The sequence below is a fragment of the Lepus europaeus genome, chromosome 16 (genome assembly GCF_033115175.1).
Source record: "Lepus europaeus isolate LE1 chromosome 16, mLepTim1.pri, whole genome shotgun sequence".
Lineage (NCBI taxonomy): Eukaryota > Metazoa > Chordata > Mammalia > Lagomorpha > Leporidae > Lepus > Lepus europaeus.
The window spans coordinates 10,704,109-10,722,887 of NC_084842.1; the positions used below are offsets into that span (position 1 = coordinate 10,704,109).

At 38.2% G+C, this 18,779-nt stretch overlaps 1 protein-coding gene across 8 annotated transcripts in view; it reads right to left on the reverse strand.

Annotated features, from left to right (window-relative positions):
- Nucleotides 1-18,779, reverse strand: part of NRG1 (neuregulin 1) — a 1,197,015-nt gene that overhangs the window by 24,631 nt on the left and 1,153,605 nt on the right. For all 8 annotated transcript variants that reach the window (XM_062213033.1, XM_062213036.1, XM_062213034.1 and 5 more), the window contains one exon: nucleotides 13,155-13,284. In XM_062213033.1, coding sequence (XP_062069017.1) covers nucleotides 13,155-13,284 — 130 coding nt within the window. The remainder of the gene's footprint in view (nucleotides 1-13,154; nucleotides 13,285-18,779) is intronic.

An 18,779-nucleotide genomic window follows, 5' to 3' on the forward strand; every position in this document is an offset into this window, starting at 1 on the left:
AGACACTGAACTTTCAGACTGGCAATTTTCCTCCTATGGAATATGAAGAGTCCTAAAAATGAGCTGGTACTGAACAACATAAAGACAAGACAAAACACGTAGAAAACCATGTCCCATGAAAACGCTCAGTGACAGATTTTTGTTGTTGTTGTTTGCTTCAGTCTTCAAAAAGATTAGCTAGAATTTAACTACAGGGAGGTTTGAAGTTGAAGCTGGGTGACGAGGCCTGGGTAGCTGTCATTTTCCCTTTGACACTAAGCATTGACTCTTACCACGCTGAAACACTGGAGTTGAGAACAGCTTATGCGGTTCCATTCATATGTTTCATATCTTTTACTATTAAGTGATCCTGGGCTTTTTCTTTTCTATACAATGAATTTTGTATTTGTGTCATAGTTATTTTATAAGTTGTAAGCTACATTGCTAAACAACAGAAGCCAAAGACTTTTGTGCTCTAGTCATTATTGACAAGAAAAATGACATTCCTTTTTTTTTAAAGATACTACAAATAAAGTCTTATTTTTAATGCTGAAATACATACAGTAGAAGATTTCTCTTACTGCAATATCACTAATCCAATCTCCCCAAATCAAAGACTTTAAGTTAAAAAACCACTCCTCTACAAAAGTACTTAATAGATTTCACACTGCATTTAAGGTAAAATCCATATTGAAATTATATAAAATTTACCTTTTATTCACTTATACCTATCAAGCTTCTAGAATCTTGATATCCTATTCTTTGTAAGGTTATGCAATGAGACTGTGATTAAATATGAAAGTCCTTTAAAATTGCTCCATTTGTTGCTTAGGAACTAAGCATTTTGGACTTGATTAATTTTATCCAGTAGCATGCTGTAATAAATAGGGTCACCAAAATGATCTAGGAAGCAAGTGATACAGACAAAAAAAATCTTTATTTGAATGTCCAACACCTACAGCCATATTTGTTATTAATCGCTCATCTACACAATAGCTATCATGCAAAGCACCTTAACAATTCTGCTCTGATAGCACCTTCATACCTACCAATTCTATAAAACTCTTCTGCAGATTAAATAAGTACTTTTGGATATCACAGAGATGCAAATAAAACTATTCACTTTTGCTAATACAGGGATGATTTCTCTTTATTTCCCTTCAAACCAAACCAAATGCCAAAAATGTTACCAAGTGATTTGGTACATGTAATTTTCCTACTTCATGAAGAATGGCTACAAAATTAAAGACCAGCAGTTCCAGACTTTGGGCTGCATGAGTACTTGTTAAACACAGATGAATAACAATAACACCAGTCAGCTTAAAGATAAACATCTTGAATTGGAAGAGTGCTTTTGAACTCTTCAAGACACTTTCAAGAGGGGCAAGCCAGTTAAGACACCAGTTAAGATGCTGGCATGCCACATTGGAGTACCTGGCTTTAGACCCAGCTCCAGCTTCTGACTCCAGCTTCCTGTTAATCAGACTCTAGGAGGCAGTGACAATGGCTTAAGAAATTGGACTGCTATGCATGTGGGAGACCTAGATTGAATTTTTGGCTCCAAGTTTCAGCCACTGGGGAGAGGATTTGGAGTGAGTCAGTAGATGGAAACTCTTTCTTTCTCTGCTCGTTGCTTCTCAAACAACCAAATAAAAATTTAAAAAAAAAAAACCTTTTATATAAATAGATGATTTTAATTTAGAATGCTTTTGCTGTAGGAAATAAAGATCTAGTTAGAGAAAATAGTGAATAAGGAACTCACAATTTTTGTTTTGTGAATTAAAAAAATACACTGAAATAAAATGTTATGAAAAATAATAATAGCTTAAAAGTATTGAATTGAGAGTTTTGGTCATTTCTTATAAAAATATCATTCTACATGCTTCAATAAGAATGTCTTCATAGACATATGCCAAAAATGGAAATTTTCCCATGTAATCTATTTTTTTTTTTTTTTTGACAGGCAGAGTTAGACAGTGAGAGAGAGAGACAGAGAGAAAGGCCTTCCTTTCTGTTGGTTCACTCCCCAAATGGCTGCCACGGCCAGCGTGTTGCGAAGCCAGGAGCCAGGTGCTTTTTCCTGGTCTCCCATGCGGGTGCAGGGCCCAAGCACTTGGGCCAACCTCCACTACCTTCCTGGGCCACAGCAGAGAGCTGGACTGGAAGAGGAGCAACAGGGACAGAATCTGGCGCCCCGACCGGGACTAGAACCCAGGGTGCTGGTGCCGCAGGCGGAGGATTAGCCTAGTGAGCCATGGCGCCAGCCATCATATAATCTCTTTTGATAAAATAATTTCTGAAGTAAATGGTGCTTTGATTTGTTTACTTATTTCTGAATCAGGACTATAAACCCATATAGACATACAGTCTATTAAAGCAGGTAATTCCAGAATTAAGGTTATATTCTATGAAGATGATTTCATCTTATTTGTTACATTCTGGACAAAAATATAAATTCTTACACTGAGAATAGAGTCATCCATTTCATATAAAGAATATAATGTAAAATATTTGAATAGGCTGGATGTGTGTATGTGTGTGTGGGAGAGAGAGAGAAAACAAAGAGAGAGAGAGCATTTAAGGTGAGAAATACCCTTATTTAATATATAAAATACACAAGTAGCTGAGAAATTATGAGTTCCATAAGAGAAAATCGTCATTTAGGCATCTAATATGCCAGTTTGATGATTAGAGGGTATGCGACATAAATGGGGTCAAAAATCTCACCCAGTCATTTTTCTAATATTTATGAACTTCTAACATGATGTTTTGTAGGAATCTAGAATTATGGGATGGCAGCTTATTCTATTATAAGAGCATATACAATATTTGGTGCACTGACACTAGTACTATTCAAGGTTTGCTGATTCTTTTTGGAATTATCAGCTATATCTGTTTGCCTTCACTTGGGAGAGGAGTTTTCTTAGTGTTACTTATTAGTGTTTAAAACGCTACGATTACTCAAAGTATGGTCCTTGGACCAACATCCTCGGCATCTCCTTGGAGCGTGTTAACAGAAATGCAGAAACTACCGGGTAAGAATCTTCATTTCAACAAGCTCTCCAAGAAAGTTGTACGTACATTAAAGTTCAAGACGTAAGGGACCCTGGACTGAGACTATGGAAGTGGAAGCCTTCTATTTTGGAGCCACGGTATCTTGTTGGTTGGACATGGGCGGGTCATTTGGATATACTGGGCCTCATTTTCCTCAGTGATAAAATGAAGGGACTTAACAGAGTGATTATCAAAAAAACTATGAAAGTTCTAGAACCTGAAGTTCATCTTAACATATGAAATCACTGTTAGAAAACCCCAACACCACTTCTTTATAAGATATTACGAGTTAGGGACTAGGGACCCAAGGGCTTCTCAAAATCATCTTTTATAGAGATAAAACAAATCGCAAATACCCAAGCAATTCAAGTATCAGCATCTGAAGTCATTATGTAACTTTCACAGACATCTAGAGCTGTTGCCCAATCAGACAGCTGGAAGCAGAAATTGAGGAGAAAGTTCTGTATGAGCAAACTTCTTACTGCATTGACTGTGTGGAGAAAGCATATGCAAATGAAATGATCTCAATCTATAAAAGCCAACAAACATCTTATGGAATGATTTCTAACAGAATAGGGAGACTATCTGTTTCTGGCACATTTCTATTATTAGCCCTGTAAAATAAGAATATGGTAAACTTAATCTGATTTTCAAAAATGTGTTCTGGCATGGGCCTGGGAAAATTCTAAGAATTTTATTTCTTAGAAGAATCTAAGAATTTGCATAATAATCAAGCACCTGTTGCAGTTTCAAAAATATCTATACCATTTATTTAATTAAAAATTTTTAGTATTTACTCTTTTTTAAAATATTTATTGGTTTGTTTGAGAGGGGGAACAAAGAGAGGAGAGAAAGAGAGACAGAGTACTTCCATCTGCTGGTTCACTCCCTAAATGTCCACAACAGCTGGGACTAGGTCACTTCCAAACCAGGAGCTGATAATGAAATCCAGGTCTCCCATGGGATGGCAGGAACCCAGCTACTTTACCATCACTGTTGTGTCCCAGGGTCTGCATTAGCAGGAAGTTGGGGTCAGGAGGAGAGGAAGGTATTGAACTCAGGTACTCCAATGTGGGAACGTGGGTGTCTAAACTACTAGTCCAAAATGCTCAGTATTCACTCTTAACATGATAGTCCTTGTTCTATATTTGTTCTTCGTGGGATGAAAAGCCATTGTTTTGTCTGAACCTAGAAAACTCTCTTCCACCCTCCCCTTCCTCCACTTCCCCATTTTGGGTGAGGATTCCCTTTTTTGCTCTTGCATTGCACCCCATCCTGATCTTTTTCACTGCACTTAACCTGTGTTGATCTGCTTGTGAAGACAGTGATCACTTTGTGTTTCTGTGTGGGTGCAAACTGTTGAAATCTTTACTTAATATATACTAAACTGATCTTCTGTATATAAAGAGAATTGAAAATGAATCTTGATGTGAATGGAAGGGGAGAGGGAGCGGGAAAGGGGAGGGTTGCGGGTGGGAGGGAGGTTATGGGTGGGGGGGAAGCCATTGTAACCCATAAGCTGTACTTTGGAAATTTATAATTAATAAAATTACTTTGGAAATTTATATTCATTAAATAAAAGTTAAAAAAAAAAAAGACAGTGATCACGTCTGGATCATTTTATGTCTCTAATGCTTAGCACCATGCCTGGCATACAAAGGCCTCTCAGAAAACATCTGTTAAACTAATCTGAGATCCAACTGTGGTGTCTAATTGTGTCAAGAGAGATCTTCATACAGTCAACAGACTTGCCAGGTAAAGTCAATTGTGGACACCTGCCTTCTGCAGTTTAGGGGAAACTCTACTCTGTGAACTCCCAAATATTTGGGAGTTACTTTTTTAAATAGAAACTCCCAAAATAAAAACATTTAACATTATTTTTTGTAATCTGAAAAAGACTCCATGATTCCTTAAGACTTAGTGCATTATGTCAAATTTAAAGCTTAATGTTGGAATATCAGTTTACCTAGGACTCAAAAAAGCAGAACAATCTACTAACCAAGATTTCTGTTTAGCACTTGCAAAATAGAAACTATATTTTTGGGTGGGTGGAGGAGAATATTTGTCTTGAAGTAGCATTTATTAAAATACAAGGGGACTTTAAAAGTTTGTGGGAAATGGGATTAAAAGATAATTTCCTTACAAAATATTTTGAAATCTGTGCATAGTTCTTCATAGTACTCATTTTCCATGAACTTTTTTGAAGACCTCCTCAGATGAATGGATTTCAAAAATTTTTTGCACCAAAATAAGCTTATCTTTTAATGCCATTTCCATGAACTTTTTGGAGTATCCTCATACTCCAATTTTACCTAGATCCAGATGAAACAGTTTCATTTTTAAAAAATCCATAAAAATATACAAATGAAGGTTATGTACAAATTTGCTTTTTCCCAGTGAGAAGAGGTACGATTTAGTTAGTGTTATAACTTTACATGTCTGATCCAAAACTTCAAATGAGTTGCAGGGCACATTATTTCCCTTCAGCCACTAAGCACTTCCTAATAATTAAGTTTTCTATACCTTTCAAACCATGGCTTTTTAGGTATACCTTTAATTATGATCATTAAATGAAGGACATAACAATTCATTATAAGAACTGTTCTTAATTATAATATACTGTTAATAACCTGACATGCTTACCATAAAATAAATTATATGCATGTATTTTAAGAACAAGTTCATGCTTGGATTGTTTTTTTAATATCCTAACACAATAAATCATTTCCTTTTTTTTTTTTTTTTTTTTGTTACAGACTACTCAAAGATATTCAAACAGCCCAAGAAACTTCTGGTTATTTAGGGTTGGCTGATTTTATAAAACATTGATCATTTACTGCCAATTTACAGTCAAGCCCTAGGTAGCCTTTTGTTTCTTTATTTTTTGGTTTCAGTTTCCATCAGGCTCTCCTTGTGCAGGCAAAATGGAGATAAAGTCAGCAACTTTATTCCTTCTTTGATCATCAGCCTACAATAAAATGTCTGGACAATTTTAAGAGTACTTTGTCTAAAGCAGAATCCTACTGTCTTTTCCCTCTTCCTCAGTGCCAGCAGTGACAGTTCCCTCTACAACGCACAACATTTGAAAGGACTTGTTTGGTGCCGATCCTTAAGAAGATCAAATGATGGACATGGAAATAAATATGTATCAGGGGAAACTGGTGGGTTTAAGCATGAGACGCCAAGACCTTTGTCTCTCACTGAACAAATGCAGGTTGGCAGTGTCTGCACCAGCACAAATTGTGCTGCTCTGTTTTTCTACAGTATCACGTTGCAAACACGGACTTTTCTGACCCCCGAGTCGGCTCAGCATTCTGGCCAGAACTCACCCACTCACTGGCTGAGGGTCTGTATTGTAGATTATTCTTTCCCAAGTGCATTGTTATGATTACTCTGCATTTTTCCAAGATGAACCTCATTTCGTTATCTACCTTCAAGTGAAATTTCTTGACGTCTGTATATGCTTTTCTAATTTGTATTTTAGTGTTCATCTGCAAAAGACATTTATTTCCTAGAGGGAATACTTTCTTCAACATCATTAAAGAAAATATTAAGTATAAGATGTTCCAATAATGTTTCCTTTAGATCCAAGCTATACCTCCCATCACTGCTCAGCTAGTGTGTCTCCTCTTTTTTTCTTTTTTATTATCAACTAGGGACTAGTTTTCAATCCATGAGATAGCAGCATACATACAGAGGCCCCACTAGATTCCTGAGTAAACATTGAGAAAAAAAAATTAAGTCATCCCAACTCTCAAATGTTGTTTTTCAAGGCTCAGGACACACAATCTCAATAAGGAGGGTGGCAGTGTTTATGAATTAGCTCCTCCTTGTTTGAACCTTCGTGCCCTTCCTAAAGCTCTGTTTGTACAGCTTGTTCTGTAGTGTTCATCTGCAGACAAAAACCCTGGCCAATGTTTACTCTGCATGATGTATCCTTAAGTTGGGGGTCAAACGATTTCATCGGATATGGGGTCAATCCGTGTCCCCTGTATCTACGTGTCACTGTGACACAAACGACATATTGACGGCTAATTTGCACTTCCTTTCTTCATCCAACAGCTCAGAGATTCAGAGCAGTTGAATAGTCCCTCCATTCCACCAGCCTTGATGAAACATCTAAATGACCACTTTTACTTATTCAATATAAATATTTCACAAGTGTGCACTTTAAATAGACCATACACGGTTCAAGGTCAGAACTGTATAGCTTTCTTTCTCATAGGGCCTCTGCCTCTGACTAGTTCAGGTCCCTACTGTACATTCCCTTAGCTCCCTAAATATCGCTTCATGGCACTTGGCACATCTATAATTTATTATCAAATTAATTACTGGAAACACGACTGCTATTTTCCGTAGCCTACAGACTCCACAAGACAGACCAGTATGGTTTCCTTTAGTATGTATCCTCAGCAGGGCACAGGGCCATTCTAGTAGTTCAACATATATAGATGGGAAAAAACGAAGCAAGCAAGGCTTGGTCAGCAATGCACCTGATGTTAGGCCAAACTGAATCTAAATGGGTTCAATCTACCTGGGTGAGTCAAGATCACAATGAGCCTATGAATCCCTGGTAACAGCAGGATTCCAGAACTATGAGGATCAGAGAGGAAATACAAGACATGGTTGTATGAAGAACTCAGCATCTAGATCCGCAGAGTCCCATCCGCTTTCTCTCTCAAACACTGTCTCTATCTGTGAACGTCACAGCATGCAAGAACAAGGTGCTAAGGCAAGGAAACACCATTCTGAAGAAAGAGCTCTTCCAGGGCTGGAGGTGGAGCAGAGTTAGCAGTGTGTTCTCTGGTCTGGATGCTCTTCTAACCCAGTGCATCTCCTTTATCTCCTCTACATCTCTCTTTCTAAAGCCAACACACCGAGGCTGCAGGACACAGCTGTGGATCTGAATCATCATCCCCTTGTTTATCTCTATTAATCCAGTTACAAATAAATATTATGTTATGTGATCATCATTGTGCCAGTACTTTATAAAACCTTAAGTCTGGTTAACAGCACTGACTTTTCTTTTACCTAGTGGCCAAGTCTTATAAACCTATACACAGGTCCCTCCTCCCCCAAACATCTGCTATATTCACGGTGTCACTCTCCTGCTCCACAAGTGACTATGGCTCTCATAAACTGAGCTCTTGGGTTTTTTGTTTGTTCATTTTACTCCCTAGAATGGAGCACTGGCATGTAGCACCAAAAAAGATGGCTGCAACCTCCATTTCTGCCTGAAAGAGAGGAAAAGCTCCTTAAAGATGGCTGTGTTTATGAAATCCCTTCTAACTTACCACAGTCTTTTCCTTCCCATCTTTACTTTCTAGTTACCCTAATAATCAGCATTGTAGTATTAGGAATATATTTATTATCACTGATTTGCCTCTTCAATTATTTCATTTTCTTAAACAGACTAAGTTCCCAGGACCCCAAGACAATGGTTTTTCTTTGTGTCTCCAAAAATGCCTGGCTTACAGCTATTCTATACACAACTCTTAATTAGATTTCACTAAGTGAGTTTAATTTATTGCAACATATTTGTTGTGACTTTATCTCCTATAGTTACATGTTGCTCATAATTGTGTCTTACAATAATATTGAGTGCAGTAAGAGCCTATATGGTTTCATAAACATAAATTTTATATAATCATTAAAATCCATTGAAAGCACAAGCACCACCCATATGTCTTAGTTTGCTTGCTTTTTGTTTCTGCATATAATGAAGCTAATGATCAGAGATATGAAATGACCTGTCAACTGAAAAGTTGTAATGCTAGCTGGTGGCCTCAGAAAACCAAATAAGAAATTGCGAGCATTACATAAAATGAAAAAGTATGGATTAAGCATGATAACACAGTCTGATAAGACAGGTGTTTATGTTTTTCCAATGTCTACAGAGAGAAAGTAATACCACAATTTACTTCTTATTAGAAGGAGACAAAAAAAACCTTGCTTTTCCAAGTTACAAAAGTACTTTGGCAGCAATGAACTCATTTAGTTTCACTGACTCCTTGAGAAAAAATTTGGAGAATATATTAACTCTGTTATAAACATATTGTCCAGAGAGGCGAAGTGGAAGGACTTAGACTGCTCACCAAAATTGGTGGTTAAAGCTCTAATCCCCACATGATGAAGCCACATCTGTTCACTGGGCAGCTCTCAGATTTATAAACACAGCCAATATAAAATAATCCTGATAAAAAATCTACCTTAATATCTTCTAAAACATTTCTAAAACTGCAGAGAAGAGCAAATATGAGAATATTCATTCAAGAACTAAGAAGAAAGACAAACAGGAAAATCTGGACAATTTCATGTTCAAATGATCTTGGTTTCTTTGAACCACATAACTACATAGAGCATCAGAGGGTAAAAAAAATTAGAATGATTCTTTTCCTGTGTTTATATAATCTGGAATAGTAACTATTTTCCCCAGGATAAATTTTAAATTACTGTGGAGAAAAGAAAAACATAAAAGATGAGAACCAACACTGAAATCTCCACACACTCCCCAGGGTGAGGTCCAAGTAAGCAGCAAACCTCTCCTTAGAGAAGTGTGTAACTGCTATATGGTTAATCCATTTGGAACACCTTGTTCTAAACGGAGAGACCAAAGAGATTTGCTGTAAAATCTTCTATTCCAACTCCCAAGAAGACAACAGTGGATTAGGTGACCAGGGAGACTACTTGGAAATTTCTATGCCTGTGGTGTTTCTGAGTCATGTCTTTGGTCAGGGATAAAGCTGATTTTCAACGATGTGGCTCATGCTTCAACAATGTTTTGCTCTAGACAGATGGGCCATATGGAAACTATGAACTGGCTTCATAGACAGGGCCATGATGAGCCAATGCAACATTTTTATGTTTTCTGTTTCTATTCAAGCCGCCTAGTGAACAATATATTATCATAAGTCATGGTATATTATATGCCTTTGTTAAAATTCTGAGTCGTGTTTTTTTTTTTAATGTTATAGATGTTTTTAATATAGAAATTAAAAAAAAATACACTTTCATTTAACAAAAAAAGGCCCATAGTATTCTGGAGGTTAAATATACTTCAATTCTTCCCTCAAGGTATTGGCTTGCTTTGATAGACTAATGGTCCAAAAGATGGAAAATATATTATAAAAATCATAGATATCAGAGATTTTCTTTCCAATAAGATCAAATAATAATTTTAATACCTTCTAAAAAGATTCCAATAACAAGAGCAAAACTAAAAATATGCAATTTTTCTGAGAATACAAGGCTGGTGTCATCCACTAGACAGTTAACTTGGGGATGCAATGTTCATTCATGGTTTGCTACCTCAATAATTATTAGGAGAGTAATATGCATTGCATTTCCACACTTAAAAAAATAAAGCAAATTTGCTCTTTTTTCTGGATTGGCTTAAAATTTAATGAGAAACTGTATGGGTGAGGAAAAATTATAGTACTTGACATAATACCCAAATGGGCCAAATGAACAGCAGTTATGTGATTGCAAGTTTTGTATGAGATAGGGGAGGGCTACAGAATGGCTGAAATTAATATGTGAAAAATGATTGCACTGGCTCCTTAGAGATATTCAGAAACTATAATATGTTTCACTCAGCTTGTAAATCTGCAAAGGCTGTGATGAAAAATGATCACATTTCATTATGATAATTAGAACATAGCAGTCTCAGCTGTTTTTCTGAAGAAATAAGGTAAAAGACATGGAAAAAATGGGTACTAATTGTTTAAAAGGGGGAAGAATTTAAAGTACTTTAAACGTCCTTTCAGGGAGACTTATGAAAATACAATTACATTGTATGCCTAAGATTAGGAAGGAATAACAAGATTTCTCTATATAATAAGTGAATCTTATATTTTAGAGATGATACTTCTCAGCTTCTGGTATTTTCTATGTTTATCAGAGAAAATCTTGGGGGAAACTATAAAATTTACTCATCCCGATTCCCTATGATGAACATGGGGTGCCAGTTTGTGCTGTAATTACTGCAAGCCAGCAAAACAAACACCAAAAGTGACAGATTATTATTCTGCTACAGCCAGATAGATTTGAATGTTTTAATGATCAAAATGTCAATTAATTTTTAAACAATAAAAACAGTCATAGGAGATCATTCAGATCCTAAAGGAATGATTTTTCTACACACTCTCATATTTACCTTGCTATAAAAGTTTTGTAAGACTGTTACCTATAATTTTACTTTGGCTTATTACTATTACCTATTTCTAGGAAGGGGAAATTTAGTAAGAGATTAGAATTCTAACATTTTATTCCATAGTTCTTTATTCACTCTAACTGACCATATTTATTTTTTAAACATCAGCTATAAACTTTTGGTTCTTCTCCTACTTGCATGGAGCAGTTCTGGAAGGCAGGAGGTCACAGCCATGAGGTCCCATGCTTTCCACTACATAGAAGCACAATCTTAAACTTCTTTGTGAGAGGCAGAACATTTTCTACAAAACTGAATGTGTGTGTGTGTGTGTGTGTGGTGGGGCAGGTGTTCGGACTACTAATAAGACACAGGTTGAGATGACTGCTTCCCATTTGGCAGTGCCTAGGTTTATGTCTCAACTCCACTTTTTATTCTAGCTTCCTACAGGTGATAGCTCAAGTAGTTGAGTCCCTGTCATTCACATGGAAGCCCTGGACTGAGTTCCAAACTCCTCGCTTCAGCCTGGCCCAGTCCTGAGGTTTCAGGTATCTAAAGAGTGAACCAGTGGGTGGGAGTTTTCTGTCTGTATCTCTGCCAAATAAGTACATAAATAAATGAATTGATGGTGTATATGTTTGTGTTAGTTTAAAAACATACATCTTTGAAGATACACTTCATTACTTCCAAAAATACTTTGTTAGAGCTGACACATAAGCATTGGATCCTATTTGTACAATGTAGAAAGAAAACAGCCTTGTTAACTATTTTGCAAGCCTTTTAAATTTTTCTAATTATTCTTTTCATAATTCAACTGCCTCTCTACTAGACTTGCTCTTTCTTATCAACAGTTAAGTCACATACTGATGTGTTAGAACAAGAGACAATTTTTATGATTGAATGGTTTTTCCTGCTTTAGGATAAACATTGCTACCTTATAACAATGTACCCATTGTGCATTTCCTATCATAGAATGCCTGCAAGATCTGTTAGATCTTCTACACTGTATTTTTAAAGGAATTGCTTTTAAAATATCTTGCTTCTGGGACACAGCTATTGGTCAACAGCAAAATAATTGTATATTTTTCAACATTTCAACAGATATTAAACACCTTCTACTCACTTCAAATTATGAATCCACATACCATCTATGGAATAAATATCAATTGCAGATATGAAATTCATGGCACAATAAACACGTGCTTTCATGGGACTCACACATTTTTACTACAGGTTTAAATATTTAATATACTGACAATGTCACTGTTTTAATGCTGCCTGCTAAGAGAATTTGATACTTCCTAATGGCACATCAGCCACTCCAGGTCATTGTAAAGAAAGGGCCATTATGGTGTATCTATAGACAACAGCAGAGCATGAAAGAGCCCTGCTTTCTACATACAATGATGCTACACACACTAAATGCTTTTCCAAATAGAAGCCATTAGCTTTTCGACCACTAGCAGTATCAGCCCTAAGTGCATTTTCATAAGTCTTCTAAAAAAGACTTATGAAACTATAAGATAATTCCAAGTGTCAATGATCTTCTATGTCTCTTAGTTGAACTATTCACCTGCAGGTGACCACTGGGATAAGAAAGGAACATTATCTTACAGCTTAATTTATGCACTGGATGGAGAAGTAGGTATCAAAAATCATAGGGTTTTGTGATATTCACACAACTCTTTTTGAGTAACAATGAAGAAAACCATGAAGAAAGCAGCATTATAAATACAAAGGCCAGAAAACAAAACAAAAAAACCCATACATGCTGAAAAGAACAAAAACCAATTCTGGATAAAACACAGGAGTGACAAATGCTATTGATGTTCCAAAACACTCTACAAGCAAAATGGCATTATTCAATAGGATGCAACGAAATCGGAAAAAAGCAACGATCCATCATGAGACACAAAATCATCCAGAATAAGCAGGTATGGATGTAAGCCACACAGAGGGTTTCTTTCCTTACTTGCACAGGTATCGTGAAGGATTTGAAAGGTCTTTCACCATGAAGCACTCGCCCCCATTCACACAGAAAGTTTTCTCCTTCTCGGCACACTTGACAAGGTGACTTGTCCCGGTGGTGGACGTCGATGTGGCTGGAGAGGAGAGAGAACAGAAGAAGGTTTACTTCCATATTTCCCTGTCTAAGCAGACTTCACTCTTAAGCTCTTTTAGGTGAAAATGTTCATGTGGGCTTCACTAAACTTTCAGACTTGGCAAACAATAGGAGAGAAGTTAAGGACTATTTGTGTGTACTTAGAATGCATTTAATGGACCAAAAATGGACCAAAAACTATGCATAGATTTATTTATTTAAAATCTATGCGTAGATTTAAAAATTTTTTACATCAAAATAAACTTACTCTTTAATTCTACTCTTCCATGAACTTTCTGATGTACCCTAGTGGAGTCCAATTCCAAACAATAAGTAATTAATTTAATGATGGGGCTGGTGCTGTGGCGCAGCGGGTTAATGCCCTGGCTTGAAGCACCGGCATCCCATATGGGCGCTGGTTCTAGTCCTGGTTGCTCCACTTCCGATCCAGCTCTCTGCTATGGCCTGGGATAGCAGTAAAGGATGGCCCACGTCCTTGGGCCCCTGCACCCATGTGGGAGACCCAGAAGAAGCTCCTGGCTCCTGGCATCAGATTGGCCCAGCTCCTGCCGTTGTGGCCAACTGGGGAATGAACCATCAGATGGAAGACCTCTCTCTCTCTCCCTGCCTCTCCTCTCTATGTAACTCTGACTTTCAAATAAATAATATTTTTTAAAAATTTAATTATAATTAAATAGGAAAAAGGCACAACATTTTTTATAACCGATGCTTTATCCTCTAAGGTAGCTGGAAAAGAGAAGCTCTAACATCATGAAGGAAAATCACATTTTCCAGGAAAACTCAAAGGTACTGGTCCAAGGTCATGTCAATGCAGCTTAATTTGGATGTCAGTTTTTAATGGCAACTAATTGATAATATTATTCATTTTGGAAATTAATGCTTTATATGTGCAGTGGCTTTCCATTTAAAATTTTTATTAATATAAAAATAAATAAATATAAATAATCTATGCATTCCATAGGTACAGTTCCAAGAAGACAACCACACTTCCCCCACTCCCCTGCTCTTCCCCATGCCCCTTCCTCCCTTCCTCCCCTCTCTTCATCAGTTTTTGCAAAGCCATACTTTTAACCCACTCTATATTCACAGGCTTAATTCCCTACTAGCCATAATATTCAACAAGTAAAAAGTAGGGAGAACACAATCCCACAGGAGTATAAACAAGGGCTAAAAACTACAATCATATCCCAAAATGACTATTTCATTCCTATGAGTTTTTGGTATTCACAGATCAGAGAAAACATATGACATTTGTCTTTTTGAGACTGGCTAATTTTACTAAACATAATGGTTTCTGGTTGCATCCGATTTGTTTCCATTTTTAGACAGTAGGTATAGCAAAGAGAAATATAAGGTGGCTATCAATTCCAAATGAAAAAATTCTAATTGAATATATATTCACATGTAGATCAGAAGACATTCTGCTAAAAGTTTCTGCTCTGTTCCAGTTCATATTCAAAAGAACACCCTTGAATGGCTGACTGCCATAAAACTTTTGAGGAAATGGAAAGACAGTTCCACATCTCTGAGAATGTCAAATGAAGTAGGATAAAAATAAATTTACTCTTTTGAATTAGGGGTTAAAATCAGCCTTCATTTGGGTTTACAACATCTTTATGTGAAAATGCTTACATTCACTTGTCAAACTTCACAGCTATGTGGAAGTGAATTTGAAAACGATGCCACTGGGGCTGGTGTTGTGGTGTAGTGGGTAAGCTACAGCCTGCAGTGCGGACATCCCTTATGGGCACCAGTTTGACTCCTGGCTGCTCCACTTCCCATCCAGCTCCCTGCTAATGCGCCTGGGAAACAAAAGAGGATGGCCCAAGTGATTGGGACCCTGCACCCATGTGAGAGACCTGGAAGAAGCTCCAGGATCCTGGCTTTGCATTGGCCCAGCCCTGGCCATTGTGGCCATTTGGGGGAGTGAATCAGTGGATGGAAGACCTCTCTTTCTCCCCTTCTCTCTCTGTAACTCTGCCTTTCAAATGAATAAAATCAATCTTTTTTTTTTTTTTTTTTTTTGGATAGGCAGAGTGGACAGTGAGAGAGAGAGACAGAGAGAAAGTCTTCCTTTTCTGTTGGTTCACCCCCCAAATGGCTGCCACGGCCAGCGCACTGTGCTGATCCGAAGCCAGGAGCCAGGTGCTTCCTCCTGGTCTCCCGTGCGGGTGCAGGGCCCAAACACCTGGGCCATCCTCCACTGCACTCCCACTTGGGCCACAGCAGAGCTGAACTGGAAGAGGAGCAACAGGGACAGAATCTGGCGCCCCACCCGGGACTAGAACCTGGGGTGCTGGCGCCGCAGGCGGAGGATTAGCCTATTGAGCCGCGACGCCAGCCAAAATCAACCTTTAAAAAAAGAAAAGAAACTGATGTCTACACCATTGGTCTGTGGAGTCAATGTAGCTACAACTTGAGCTGAAGCTTCAAGGGTACTGAGTTTCAGAACCTTTCCCTCCTTGAACATCATTCAAGACACCACAGACAGTGCTCAGTTCCTATTCAAAACAGTCTAATTCACACAATGCTCATTACTGATATTATTAGGATAAGAAGCAAAACCAGAAACAAGTCAGTGAAATTTCTACTTACTCTATCGGAAAGAATATCCAACTTTAGACAATTTTTTTAATTGTCTCTTAGATTTTTAGCTATTTGTCTTCCTTGCTAAGTTCTACTTTATTAGCGGAGTTTTGGAAACTCACTTCCTTTTTTTTTTTTCCTTTCTTTCATGTGTTATTTTCCCTTCTGCCTTTTGTGCCCATTTCTTTAGAAAGCATGCATTTTGTTGTGATTTTTTATTTCTTCCTGATCATTATTCTACCAGGGTCGAATACTCAACATTTGAATATTCAGTTTCTGAATTACTCATAACCTTTCTTGCCTCCTATTGAAGGTGGACACATGTTGGTGGACCGTTTTCAATGCTCTGAGGATGACTTTTTCAGTCAAAGTAACTTGGATTTTGGAGACAGATCTGCTTCAAATCCCATCTCCTACTAGCTTTGTGTCCTTCAGCAAGTCACTTAACCACCACCCAGGTGCTCAATTTTCCCATTTAGAAAACAAGGAGGCCAGCGCTGTGGCTCAATAGGCTAATCCTCCGCCTGCAGCGCCGGCACCCCGGGTTCTAGTCCCGGACGGGGCGCCGGATTCTGTCCCGGTTGCTCCTCTTCCAGGCCAGCTCTCTGCTGTGGCCCAGGAGTGCAGTGGAGGATGGCCCAAGTGCTTGGGCCCTGCACCCCATGGGAGACCAGGATAAGCACCTGGCTCCTGCCTTCAGATCAGCGCGGTGCGCCGGCCGCAGTGGCCATTGGAGGGTGAACCAATGGCAAAGGAAGACCTTTCTCTCTATCTCTCTCACTGTCCACTCTGCCTGTCCAAAAAAAAAAGAAGAAGAAAAGAAAACAAGGATATTTATACTCTTACAGGATTTTTTGCAGAGTTATTGATAATCTAGGTAAAAGCACAAAAACAGCATTCGATGAATAACAGCAAGTTATTAATGGGTGAGAGAAGAGCCTTAATTTTATATTTTTCAACCAGATAAGAAGCTTGACAATGGAAAAGTGGGGATTTCAAAGATGCTATTGTTGAATCTACTATTGAACACTACAATTGGGTCAATTTTCTAATTTCTCCAACAAAAAGCCCTTTTCAAAATATATTTCAAGATAGGCTTCACATGTCTACAAACAAAAGGAGTGAAAGAGTGAGGAGGGGGTGATTTTAGCATCCTCCTTTAACAACTGATTCAGAAAGAGGAGAATAAAATTTGCTTCTAAAATCATGGAGCAGACAACATCGCACTATTTCCCACGGCATCTAATTTTAACATAATACTATATTTTCATGTGAAAACATGTTTAATTACGTGCTATGCATTAATATTTTCATCCAAGACAACTGCTTCCAAAAAAATAATCAGGAAGGAAGTTGCCTTCAGTGTTCAAGGTTTTGTGCTTAAGACTTTCAACTGCTGACAAGATTCCAAGGGATGACAAATTGGGCAGGGTATCCTTTCTGGCCGCTGAGCAGTGCAGCATGGACCACCTGCAGTGTGCTGTCACCATACATTTCTGCAGAGGACATCAACCTCCCACAGACCCTGGCGGTGTTTGAATCCCTGACAGGTTCCGAAAGATTTCCCTTCACCCAAGCTGAGCTGCAGACACTGCACAGACTTTTCGAAAAAGATCCTTAGGCTTTTACTAAAAACAACACCAACACTCCCTCCTCCCTCAACACACACACACACACACATGTAGAAATTCCATATACACTGTAAAATAATAATTAAAAGTAGAGATAGAAGAGACAGATCTAGCATGTCACCTCTGAGATTTACTAATTCTGTAAATTATCAAAATATGTAAGATTAATAAATATATGTTAAAACTTGAAATAGGGGCTGACATTCTGGCAGGGCTATCTAAGCCACTGCTTGCGATGCCAGCATCCCACATCACAGCGTTGGTTCAAGTCTCAGCTCTTCTGCTTCAGATTCAGCTATCTGCTAATGCACCCACAGGGGAGACCCAGATGGAGTTCCTACCTCTTAGCTTTAGCATGGCCCAGCTCTGGTCATTGTAGCTATTGGGGGATTGAACCAACAGATGGAAGACTTTCTCTCTCTCTCTCCTTCTTTCCCTCCCTCCCTCTCTCTCCTTCTCTATCACTCTGCCTTTCAAGTAAATAAATTAATGTCTTTTTAAAAAACAAGGAAAACTTTTTCTGGCCTTTAAAAAACATTTCTCCCTTAAATGATAATCCTTTTCCTGCCATCCTGAAATGCCTGGCTCCAACACATTCCTTCAAAAAGTTCTTGGCTCACTACTTGCAACTAGTAATAGGATATCTGCTAGTAAAATTCTTAGAGACAAGTGAAGTAGCAACTTTCTCATTCAGTCATGGGCTATGGTGCCTGCCACTGTCGCTTCTTAGCAGCACTGTAATATAAAATGGTCATGGATTGTAAGGAGTCATGAATTCCCAGGTGATGCCAGTATGAACTGACAGGATACGGCTACTCTGAACCAAATGCCAAGCGGAGTAAGAGGTAACTGTCTGGGGTGGAGATGATGCTATAATGCCCTTCAGATTTTTGCCAGGTTTCTTTTACCCTCCTTGGTTGAACACGGTGTACAGTCCATCCTGAGTAGGTATCGATGTTTTGCATTGATACCCTGTCTCTCTGGCTCACACACACTGTATTGCTAACTCAGTTTGCATTTGGTAAGTGCCGGGAAATAATGAAACAGACACAGCAACTCTTACATCAAACTATGCAAGCACCATTTCTGCGGGGTTGGGGTGGGGTAGGGTTGTAGGGGCACTTTATTAAAAGCAAAGCTAAAAGTTTCCCAGGCAGAATGTTTTTCCATACATAACAGATGACCTCCAGTGGTTGTTCTGGGAAGGAGGTAAAACAAACATCATGTAGGGCTTAATACACCTGTCTCCCTTTGCTTT